At 35.6% G+C, this 13,461-nt stretch overlaps 1 protein-coding gene across 1 annotated transcript in view; it reads right to left on the minus strand.

The window, feature by feature from the left end:
• The window catches only part of LOC307131315 (semaphorin-7A), a 60,774-nt gene that overhangs the window by 28,221 nt on the left and 19,092 nt on the right, over positions 1-13,461 (minus strand). Inside the window, exon 7 of the mRNA XM_079824896.1 lies at positions 13,299-13,432. Coding sequence (XP_079681022.1) covers positions 13,299-13,432 — 134 coding nt within the window. The remainder of the gene's footprint in view (positions 1-13,298; positions 13,433-13,461) is intronic.

The raw sequence follows: 13,461 nt of genomic DNA on the forward strand, positions 1-13,461 counted from the left end.
GTCCATCATAAAAGAGCATCTATCCATCATAAAAGTGTATCTGTCCATCATAAAAGTGCATCTATCCATCATAAAAGTGCATCTGTCCATCATAAAAGTGCATCTATCCATCATAAAAGTGTATCTGTCCATCATAAAAGTGCATCTATCCATCATAAAAGTGTATCTGTCCATCATAAAAGTGCATCTATCCATCATAAAAGTGCATCTGTCCATCATAAAAGTGCATCTATCCATCATAAAAGTGCATCTGTCCATCATAAAAGTGCATCTATCCATCATAAAAGTGTATCTGTCCATCATAAAAGTGCATCAATCCATCATAAAAGAGCATCTATCCATCATAAAAGTGTATCTATCCATCATAAAAGTGCATCTATCCATCATAAAAGAGCATCTGTCCATCATAAAAGTGCATCTATCCATCATAAAAGTGTATCTGTCCATCATAAAAGAGCATCTGTCCATCATAAAAGTGCATCTATCCATCATAAAAGTGTATCTGTCCATCATAAAAGTGCATCTGTCCATCATAAAAGAGCATCTATCCATCATAAAAGAGAATCTATCTATCATAAAAGTGCATCTATCCATCATAAAAGTGTATCTATCCATCATAAAAGAGAATCTATCTATCATAAAAGTGTATCTATCCATCATAAAAGTGCATCTATCCATCATAAAAGTGTATCTATCCATCATAAAAGAGAATCTATCTATCATAAAAGTGTATCTATCCATCATAAAAGAGAATCTATCTATCATAAAAGTGCATCTGTCCATCATAAAAGTGTATCTATCCATCATAAAAGTGTATCTATCCATCATAAAAGAGAATCTATCTATCATAAAAGTGTATCTATCCATCATAAAAGTGCATCTATCCATCATAAAAGTGTATCTATCCATCATAAAAGAGAATCTATCTATCATAAAAGTGCATCAATCCATCATAAAAGTGCATCAATCCATCATAAAAGAGCATCTATCCATCATAAAAGAGCATCTTTCCATCATAAAAGTGTATCTATCCATCATAAAAGAGCATCTGTCCATCATAAAAGTGTATCTGTCCATCATAAAAGTGTATCTGTCCATCATAAAAGTGCATCTATCCATCATAAAAGTGTATCTGTCCATCATAAAAGAGCATCTATCCATCATAAAAGTGTATCTATCCATCATAAAAGAGCATCTGTCCATCATAAAAGTGTATCTATCCATCATAAAAGTGTATCTGTCCATCATAAAAGTGCATCTATCCATCATAAAAGAGCATCTGTCCATCATAAAAGAGCATCTGTCCATCATAAAAGAGCATCTGTCCATCATAAAAGAGCATCTGTCCATCATAAAAGTGTATCTGTCCATCATAAAAGAGCATCTGTCCATCATAAAAGTGTATCTATCCATCATAAAAGTGTATCTGTCCATCATAAAAGTGCATCTATCCATCATAAAAGTGTATCTATCCATCATAAAAGTGTATCTATCCATCATAAAAGTGTATCTGTCCATCATAAAAGTGCATCTATCCATCATAAAAGTGTATCTATCCATCATAAAAGAGCATCTGTCCATCATAAAAGTGCATCTATCCATCATAAAAGTGTATCTGTCCATCATAAAAGTGTATCTGTCAATCATAAAAGTGCATCTATCCATCATAAAAGTGTATCTATCCATCATAAAAGAGCATCTATCCATCATAAAAGTGTATCTATCCATCATAAAAGAGCATCTATCCATCATAAAAGTGTATCTATCCATCATAAAAGTGCATCTATCCATCATAAAAGAGCATCTATCCATCATAAAAGTGCATCTGTCCATCATAAAAGTGCATCTGTCCATCATAAAAGAGCATCTATCCATCATAAAAGAGCATCTGTCCATCATAAAAGAGCATCTGTCCATCATAAAAGAGCATCTATCCATCATAAAAGTGCATCTATCCATCATAAAAGTGTATCTATCCATCATAAAAGAGCATCTGTCCGTCATAAAAGAGCATCTGTCCATCATAAAAGTGCATCTGTCCATCATAAAAGTGTATCTGTCCATCATAAAAGTGCATCTATCCATCATAAAAGAGAATCTATCCATCATAAAAGTGCATCTATCCATCATAAAAGTGCATCTATCCATCATAAAAGAGCATCAATCCATCATAAAAGAGAATCTATCCATCATAAAAGAGAATCTATCCATCATAAAAGTGCATCTGTCCATCATAAAAGTGCATCTATCCATCATAAAAGAGCATCAATCCATCATAAAAGAGCATCTATCCATCATAAAAGAGAATCTATCCATCATAAAAGTGCATCTGTCCATCATAAAAGAGCATCAATCCATCATAAAAGTGCATCTATCCATCATAAAAGAGCATCTGTCCATCATAAAAGTGCATCTGTCCATCATAAAAGAGCATCTATCCATCATAAAAGTGCATCTGTCCATCATAAAAGTGCATCTATCCATCATAAAAGAGCATCTGTCCATCATAAAAGTGCATCCATCCATCATAAAAGTGCATCTATCCATCATAAAAGAGAATCTATCCATCATAAAAGTGCATCTATCCATCATAAAAGTGCATCTATCCATCATAAAAGAGAATCTATCTATCATAAAAGTGCATCAATCCATCATAAAAGTGCATCTATCCATCATAAAAGTGTATCTGTCCATCATAAAAGTGCATCTATCCATCATAAAAGTGTATCTATCCATCATAAAAGAGAATCTATCTATCATAAAAGTGCATCTATCCATCATAAAAGAGCATCTGTCCATCATAAAAGTGTATCTGTCCATCATAAAAGTGTATCTGTCCATCATAAAAGTGCATCTATCCATCATAAAAGTGTATCTGTCCATCATAAAAGAGCATCTATCCATCATAAAAGTGTATCTATCCATCATAAAAGAGCATCTGTCCATCATAAAAGTGTATCTATCCATCATAAAAGTGTATCTATCCATCATAAAAGTGTATCTATCCATCATAAAAGTGTATCTGTCCATCATAAAAGTGCATCTATCCATCATAAAAGTGTATCTGTCCATCATAAAAGAGCATCTGTCCATCATAAAAGAGCATCTGTCCATCATAAAAGAGCATCTGTCCATCATAAAAGAGCATCTGTCCATCATAAAAGTGTATCTGTCCATCATAAAAGAGCATCTGTCCATCATAAAAGTGTATCTATCCATCATAAAAGTGTATCTGTCCATCATAAAAGTGCATCTATCCATCATAAAAGTGTATCTATCCATCATAAAAGTGTATCTATCCATCATAAAAGTGTATCTGTCCATCATAAAAGTGCATCTATCCATCATAAAAGTGTATCTATCCATCATAAAAGAGCATCTGTCCATCATAAAAGTGCATCTATCCATCATAAAAGTGTATCTGTCCATCATAAAAGTGTATCTGTCAATCATAAAAGTGCATCTATCCATCATAAAAGTGTATCTATCCATCATAAAAGTGTATCTGTCCATCATAAAAGAGCATCTATCCATCATAAAAGTGTATCTATCCATCATAAAAGAGCATCTATCCATCATAAAAGTGTATCTATCCATCATAAAAGTGCATCTATCCATCATAAAAGAGCATCTATCCATCATAAAAGTGCATCTGTCCATCATAAAAGTGCATCTGTCCATCATAAAAGAGCATCTATCCATCATAAAAGAGCATCTGTCCATCATAAAAGAGCATCTGTCCATCATAAAAGAGCATCTGTCCATCATAAAAGAGCATCTATCCATCATAAAAGTGCATCTATCCATCATAAAAGTGTATCTATCCATCATAAAAGTGCATCTATCCATCATAAAAGAGAATCTATCCATCATAAAAGTGCATCTATCCATCATAAAAGTGCATCTATCCATCATAAAAGAGCATCAATCCATCATAAAAGAGAATCTATCCATCATAAAAGAGAATCTATCCATCATAAAAGTGCATCTGTCCATCATAAAAGTGCATCTATCCATCATAAAAGAGCATCAATCCATCATAAAAGAGCATCTATCCATCATAAAAGTGCATCTATCCATCATAAAAGAGCATCAATCCATCATAAAAGAGCATCTGTCCATCATAAAAGAGCATCAATCCATCATAAAAGTGCATCTATCCATCATAAAAGTGCATCTGTCCATCATAAAAGAGCATCAATCCATCATAAAAGAGCATCTGTCCATCATAAAAGTGCATCTATCCATCATAAAAGAGCATCTGTCCATCATAAAAGAGCATCAATCCATCATAAAAGAGCATCTGTCCATCATAAAAGTGCATCTATCCATCATAAAAGAGCATCTATCCATCATAAAAGAGCATCTATCCATCATAAAAGTGCATCTGTCCATCATAAAAGTGCATCTATCCATCATAAAAGAGCATCAATCCATCATAAAAGAGCATCTATCCATCATAAAAGTGCATCCATCCATCATAAAAGTGCATCTATCCATCATAAAAGAGCATCTATCCATCATAAAAGTGCATCTGTCCATCATAAAAGTGCATCTATCCATCATAAAAGAGCATCAATCCATCATAAAAGTGCATCTATCCATCATAAAAGAGCATCTGTCCATCATAAAAGTGCATCTATCCATCATAAAAGAGCATCTATCCATCATAAAAGTGCATCTGTCCATCATAAAAGTGCATCTATCCATCATAAAAGAGCATCAATCCATCATAAAAGTGCATCTATCCATCATAAAAGAGCATCTGTCCATCATAAAAGTGCATCTGTCCATCATAAAAGTGCATCTATCCATCATAAAAGAGCATCAATCCATCATAAAAGAGCATCTATCCATCATAAAAGAGCATCAATCCATCATAAAAGTGCATCTATCCATCATAAAAGAGCATCTATCCATCATAAAAGAGCATCTATCCATCATAAAAGAGCATCAATCCATCATAAAAGAGCATCAATCCATCATAAAAGAGCATCTATCCATCATAAAAGAGCATCAATCCATCATAAAAGAGCATCTATCCATCATAAAAGAGCATCTATCCATCATAAAAGAGCATCAATCCATCATAAAAGAGCATCAATCCATCATAAAAGAGCATCAATCCATCATAAAAGTGCATCTATCCATCATAAAAGTGCATCTATCCATCATAAAAGAGAATCTATCCATCATAAAAGAGCATCAATCCATCATAAAAGTGCATCTATCCATCATAAAAGTGCATCTATCCATCATAAAAGAGAATCTATCCATCATAAAAGTGCATCTATCCATCATAAAAGTGCATCTATCCATCATAAAAGAGCATCAATCCATCATAAAAGAGAATCTATCCATCATAAAAGAGAATCTATCCATCATAAAAGTGCATCTGTCCATCATAAAAGAGCATCAATCCATCATAAAAGAGCATCAATCCATCATAAAAGTGCATCTATCCATCATAAAAGAGAATCTATCCATCATAAAAGTGCATCAATCCATCATAAAAGTGCATCTATCCATCATAAAAGAGAATCTATCCATCATAAAAGTGCATCTATCCATCATAAAAGTGCATCTATCCATCATAAAAGAGCATCAATCCATCATAAAAGAGAATCTATCCATCATAAAAGAGAATCTATCCATCATAAAAGTGCATCTGTCCATCATAAAAGTGCATCTATCCATCATAAAAGAGCATCTATCCATCATAAAAGAGCATCAATCCATCATAAAAGAGCATCTATCCATCATAAAAGAGCATCTGTCCATCATAAAAGTGCATCTATCCATCATAAAAGAGCATCAATCCATCATAAAAGAGCATCTGTCCATCATAAAAGAGCATCAATCCATCATAAAAGTGCATCTATCCATCATAAAAGTGCATCTGTCCATCATAAAAGAGCATCAATCCATCATAAAAGAGCATCTGTCCATCATAAAAGTGCATCTATCCATCATAAAAGAGCATCTGTCCATCATAAAAGAGCATCAATCCATCATAAAAGAGCATCTGTCCATCATAAAAGTGCATCTATCCATCATAAAAGAGCATCTATCCATCATAAAAGTGCATCTGTCCATCATAAAAGTGCATCTATCCATCATAAAAGAGCATCAATCCATCATAAAAGAGCATCTGTCCATCATAAAAGTGCATCCATCCATCATAAAAGTGCATCTATCCATCATAAAAGAGAATCTATCCATCATAAAAGTGCATCTATCCATCATAAAAGTGCATCTATCCATCATAAAAGTGCATCTATCCATCATAAAAGTGCATCTATCCATCATAAAAGAGCATCAATCCATCATAAAAGAGCATCTATCCATCATAAAAGAGAATCTATCCATCATAAAAGTGCATCTATCCATCATAAAAGAGCATCTGTCCATCATAAAAGTGCATCTATCCATCATAAAAGAGCATCTATCCATCATAAAAGTGCATCTGTCCATCATAAAAGTGCATCTATCCATCATAAAAGAGCATCAATCCATCATAAAAGAGCATCTATCCATCATAAAAGTGCATCCATCCATCATAAAAGTGCATCTATCCATCATAAAAGAGCATCTATCCATCATAAAAGTGCATCTGTCCATCATAAAAGTGCATCTATCCATCATAAAAGAGCATCAATCCATCATAAAAGTGCATCTATCCATCATAAAAGAGCATCTGTCCATCATAAAAGTGCATCTATCCATCATAAAAGAGCATCTATCCATCATAAAAGTGCATCTGTCCATCATAAAAGTGCATCTATCCATCATAAAAGAGCATCAATCCATCATAAAAGAGCATCTATCCATCATAAAAGAGCATCAATCCATCATAAAAGTGCATCTATCCATCATAAAAGAGCATCTATCCATCATAAAAGAGCATCTATCCATCATAAAAGAGCATCAATCCATCATAAAAGAGCATCAATCCATCATAAAAGAGCATCTATCCATCATAAAAGAGCATCAATCCATCATAAAAGAGCATCTATCCATCATAAAAGAGCATCTATCCATCATAAAAGAGCATCAATCCATCATAAAAGAGCATCAATCCATCATAAAAGAGCATCAATCCATCATAAAAGAGCATCTATCCATCATAAAAGTGCATCTATCCATCATAAAAGAGCATCAATCCATCATAAAAGAGCATCTATCCATCATAAAAGAGCATCAATCCATCATAAAAGAGCATCAATCCATCATAAAAGAGCATCTATCCATCATAAAAGAGCATCAATCCATCATAAAAGAGCATCTATCCATCATAAAAGAGCATCTATCCATCATAAAAGAGCATCAATCCATCATAAAAGAGCATCAATCCATCATAAAAGTGCATCTATCCATCATAAAAGAGAATCTATCCATCATAAAAGTGCATCTATCCATCATAAAAGTGCATCTATCCATCATAAAAGAGAATCTATCCATCATAAAAGTGCATCTATCCATCATAAAAGAGAATCTATCCATCATAAAAGTGCATCTATCCATCATAAAAGAGAATCTATCCATCATAAAAGTGCATCTATCCATCATAAAAGAGCATCTATCCATCATAAAAGAGCATCAATCCATCATAAAAGTGCATCAATCCATCATAAAAGTGCATCTATCCATCATAAAAGTGCATCAATCCATCATAAAAGTGCATCTATCCATCATAAAAGAGCATCTATCCATCATAAAAGAGCATCAATCCATCATAAAAGTGCATCTATCCATCATAAAAGAGCATCAATCCATCATAAAAGTGCATCTATCCATCATAAAAGTGCATCAATCCATCATAAAAGTGCATCAATCCATCATAAAAGTGCATCAATCCATCATAAAAGTGCATCTATCCATCATAAAAGAGCATCTATCCATCATAAAAGTGCATCTATCCATCATAAAAGAGCATCAATCCATCATAAAAGTGCATCTATCCATCATAAAAGTGCATCTATCCATCATAAAAGAGCATCAATCCATCATAAAAGTGCATCTGTCCATCATAAAAGTGCATCTATCCATCATAAAAGAGCATCAATCCATCATAAAAGTGCATCTATCCATCATAAAAGAGCATCAATCCATCATAAAAGAGCATCAATCCATCATAAAAGTGCATCTATCCATCATAAAAGAGCATCTGTCCATCATAAAAGAGCATCAATCCATCATAAAACTGCTCCACATGGCTCTGGGGGGTTAATAAAGGCCTTCTGAAGCGAAGCAATGCGTTTGTGTAAATATCCATATTTAATACTTTATAAAGTAAAATATCTAGCTTCCGCCAGATCGGAAAAAAAGTGTAACTGGTGTGAAAGTCGTCAGCTACACTTTTTCTGCAAGTTGAATACGGAAGGCGATCAGATGGAGGATAGATATTGTTCTCATTGCCTCCCTCATTCGCTGTGGCTCTGAGTATTTCAACATAAGGACCAGATTCTAATGATTTAATGACGCAGAAAGGCTGATTTATTGATATATCCTCCTGGAAGAATGGTTGGTCAATATTTGTATAATTGCACAAACATTGACGGATGACTTCCTTGCATGCATTCAGAGCTTTGAACATCAGCATCTGTGCTTATGATTATAGAAATGTTCCCGTGTAGCACTGCGAGTTACTGAGAAACATCTTTATTAATAATGCAGGTGTGAAATGCGGTTTCATTTCTTCAAACATTTGTCATATTTAAGGAGGTGAAAGACTGCAGAGGAACTCCAGACACACTCCTTCTGTGGTGCATTAAGTGCTGATTACTGACAGATGTATTAGATCATATTTGAGATTATGGCCTCCAAATAGTCCCATTTTGTGACCTTTTGTCCAACCGGTGCGATTAAAAAGCTTTTAATATTCAGCTCAGGGGTCTGTTACAAACCATATTAGATCAAGCAGAGCTGATGTGATAACCAGGAGGAACATTGTGCCATGAATTAACCATTTTTAGAAGACTTTTCAATCCACAAATCACCCACAGTCTCCATGATTTAACCCTTCGGCTTTAGGGGCTCCTCAGGCAGCAAAATGTAATTTTGTAACAAAACTAGTTTTTTTTTTAGAACAAATGTAATTTTACTCTGTTTATTAATGTTTTTACTCAACATCTGTGCAGTTTTTGGAGTATTTATAACCATTTTTAAATTTATATAAATAAATTAAAACCTATATATTTCACACAAAATCAGTTTTTTTATGTACAATTCACTTTATAAAAGACCCAAATTTCTAACTTTCATTCGTGGGAATAACATTGATAATTTGACATGGTTTAGTGTAAGATTTTTGCCCATCTTTTGGAAAATACAGTTTTAAAATAAATAATAAAAAAAGGCTTTTACCAGTAAATGTCTGCAGAGCTCCACTATTTGCTGTGCTATAGTCTTTTTACAAGTATTTTTCAGTTGGATTCATATCTAAATGTTATGAAATCACAATTATAACAATTTCAATCAATTAATTTTGTCAAAGTTTAGCACTTTTTTTGTACTGAATTATTTATTTTTTTCAATGATGTTCAAGAGAAAAGTTGGAGTCTTTAGAGTTTATCATTTATTTTCTTACTTACTGTGAAAGAACAGAAATGAACAGTTATATTACAGATTGAGTAACAAATATACAACATGAACATCAAAATGCAATGAACTGAACAGCAAAAACAAATTTATTCGTGTGTGTGTGTCTGTGTGTGTGTGTGTGTGTGTGTGTGTGTGTGTGTGTGTGTGTGTGTGTGTGTGTGTGTGTGTGTGTGTGTGTGTGTGTGTGTGTGTGTGTGTGTGTGTGTGTGTGTGTGTGTGTGTGTGTGTGTGTGTGTGTGTGTGAGCGAGCATGATAATTTTGCATTGTGGAGGTTTTATGCATTGTTGGAAGTATGCCACTTCTTCATTTCTGTGTGTGTGTTCTGTGTTGTTTCTGTTTTTGAGGATGAATTTTGTCTATTTTCTAAGACCCTGAGTGTGACTTTTTTTGTCACATGAACATAAAAACAGAATCAATCCAATTTATTTTTTTATTTGTAGATCTAGAGAGTGTTGACAACCGTACAAAGTCTCATGCCATTTGGACAAAGGGACTTTTTTAATTTTTTTATTTGAGCAAACGTCCTTTGAGGATAGAAAAGCCCCAGAAGTCCCTAGAGCAACACTAACTGTAACCATGGTATTGTGGCAGAAATAGTCAAATGTATTTATTTTATTCACCTCAGGGTTCGCACAACCTTTTGAGAGTGAAATTCAAACACTTTTCAAGGGCTTTTTTCTACACAATTTCTACTCCCTAATAGGGTTGGGCAAAAAAAACGATTTTTCGATTAATCGTATTTTTAAATGTGGTTGATTCAAAATCGATTCTCAAAGGCCACGAATAAATTTTTTCCCCCATATTTATTTCCGCAAACATTGAACATAAGATTAACGTAAATCTAATTACTAGTCTATACTCTGACCCAGTCGTCTAGCCGTCACAATCTGGCCCAAACTCGCTCAAATCCTTATGTGGCGTTCACACCGGGCGCGAATAATTTGCGCTAATCGCGCGAAGGTGGACGCGTGTACATTTTGAGTTTACTCGCGCGAATCGCGTGTGACATTCACTGCACAACAGACGCGAATTCTCCTCATGGGCGGGGCTTCCGCCAGCAGCTCGTCTCGTTGAGAAATGGCTGACATGGGCTGTGTTTACACGTCTTTTTTTTTTGTTAAAATCTACTGTTAATGTGTGACAAAACGTAGTTTTAAGACTTTTTCAGTCGATAATGTAGTTGTTTAAAGCTCAAATCTGTGGTTTATTTATATGAAGAGTGCCTATTTGAACATTTTATCTGCCGTTTTGGGAGTTGTGAGCTCCAGTGGATCAGCGGCGCTCATTAACCCGGCGAGATCAGCCTTATTGATCAAACATAAACTTGCATTTAACAAAAAGAGACTGGGTTGTGTTTCATGTTATTTAATGTTATCACAGTGATAATCATATTGTCTGAACCAGATATTAATATACAGATTTTCTCCTCATTGTTGTCACTACTAGAGCAAGCTCCTGATTGGTTAACGCGGCGCGAAATATCCGCCAAAGTTCAGATTTTTCAACTTGAGCGATTCGCGCGTTCAATTCGCGTCCTTCGCGCCGCTTCAATCGGGGGGATCACGCCGCAGAATACCATTTCGCGTCTCTGCATTGACTTAAAGGGTTAGTTCACCTAAAAATGTAAATTGTGTCATTAATGACTGAGCCTCATGTGGTTGGACACCCGTCAGACCTCCGTTCATCTTCAGACACAAATGAAGATATTTTAGTGTAAATCTGATGCTCTGAAAGGCCTCCATTGGCTCAACTTTACACTCTCAAGACCCTTAAAAGACACTAAAGACTAAAGTTACAAAGTCCATCTCACTACAGCGGCTCTACAATAACTATGAATCGGCGACAATAGTTTTTGTGCGCAAAAAAAACCCTAAATAACGACTTCTATAGTGATGACGATTTCAAAACACGGCCTCATGAAGCTTCGAAGCGTTATGAATCAGTGAGTCAATTCATGATTCGGATCGCGTGTCAAACCGCCAAACTACTGAAATTTGGCGATTCAAACCGCTGAATCGACTCACTGATTCATAACGCTCTGAACTGCTGAATCGACTCACTGATTCATAACGCTCTGAACCGCTGAATCGACTCACTGATTCATAATGCTCTGAACTGCTGAATCGACTCACTGATTCATAATGCTCTGAACTGCTGAATCGACTCACTGATTCATAACGCTCTGAACCGCTGAATCGACTCACTGATTCATAATGCTCTGAACTGCTGAATCGACTCACTGATTCATAATGCTCTGAACTGCTGAATCGACTCACTGATTCATAACGCTCTGAACTGCTGAATCGACTCACTGATTCATAACGCTCTGAACCGCTGAATCGACTCACTGATTCATAATGCTCTGAACTGCTGAATCGACTCACTGATTCATAATGCTCTGAACTGCTGAATCGACTCACTGATTCATAACGCTCTGAACTGCTGAATCGACTCACTGATTCATAACGCTCTGAACTGCTGAATCGACTCACTGATTCATAACGCTCTGAACCGCTGAATCGACTCACTGATTCATAACGCTCTGAACTGCTGAATCGACTCACTGATTCATAACGCTCTGAACTGCTGAATCGACTCACTGATTCATAACGCTCTGAACCGCTGAATCGACTCACTGATTCATAACGCTCTGAACTGCTGAATCGACTCACTGATTCATAACGCTCTGAACTGCTGAATTGACTCACTGATTCATAACGCTTCGAAGCTTCATGAGGCCGTGTTTTGAAATCGTCATCACTATATAAGTCGTTATTTAGGGTTTTTTTGCGCACAGAAACTATTCTCGTCTTCATAAAGTTATTGTAGAGCCGCTGTAGTGAGATGGACTTTGTAACTTTAGTCTTTAGTGTCTTTTAAGGGTCTTGAGAGTGTAAAGTTGAGCCAATGGAGGCCTTTCAGAGCATCAGATTTACACTAAAATATCTTCATTTGTGTCTGAAGATGAACGGAGGTCTGACGGGTGTCCAACCACATGAGGCTCAGTCATTAATGACACAATTTACATTTTTGGGTGAACTAACCCTTTAACATGTAAATCACTCGCGCGAATCGCGTCCGGTGTGAACGCACCATTACGCTTGCCCATTTTTCCTGCTTATAACACATCAACTCTGAGGATAAAATGTTCACTTGCTGCCTAATATATCCCACCCAAATGTTAGTCTGGAGCTCTGAAGTGATGCCTACCCTGTGTCAGATCCCAAAAAGTTTTTTTTTTTTAATGTTATGTACATCTAAAGTCAGTTGTTTAACTGGGACAGACAGAGGTCAAAGGGATGGGCCCATCAAAAATAATCCTAATTTTGTCATTATTTACTCACCCGCACGTCTTTCTGCCGAACACAAAAGGAGATATTTTGACTATCCAAGTGATTAATGTGCATTGTTGTTTTGGGTCACATCGACTTTCCTTCTATGGACATTGTGTTTTTCTAAATCTTTTGTCACACACGTTCCTGTGAGGGTGAGTAAATAATGACGGTGTTCATTTTTGGGCGGAGGACCAATTAGAAGAAGTTGCAGAGTTTCACTTAGAGTTAGAAAAATGCCTTGGAGTGTACGTTGGAATCACTAATTGCAATAATCTTTAGACAATAGACGACGTTTACAGCTTATGTCCTTTCGGGCTGCAGTAAATCCACAAATGAAGAAAGCGGTGTGTGTTTCTCACCATGCAGCACTGAGAGACTCGGGGAATCCACTGCTCAGAGTCGCCATCTTTACTTCTGTCTTTCTCCGTGAAGAAGGAATAAACCTTGCCCTTTTGTAGGCCTTTACCAGCGATCAGCTTCAAGTACTTCTGCTCTAAACGTTAGAAGAGGAAAAGCAGCGTG

Source organism: Gobio gobio (assembly GCF_949357685.1).
Source record: "Gobio gobio genome assembly, chromosome: 9".
NCBI lineage: Eukaryota > Metazoa > Chordata > Actinopteri > Cypriniformes > Gobionidae > Gobio > Gobio gobio.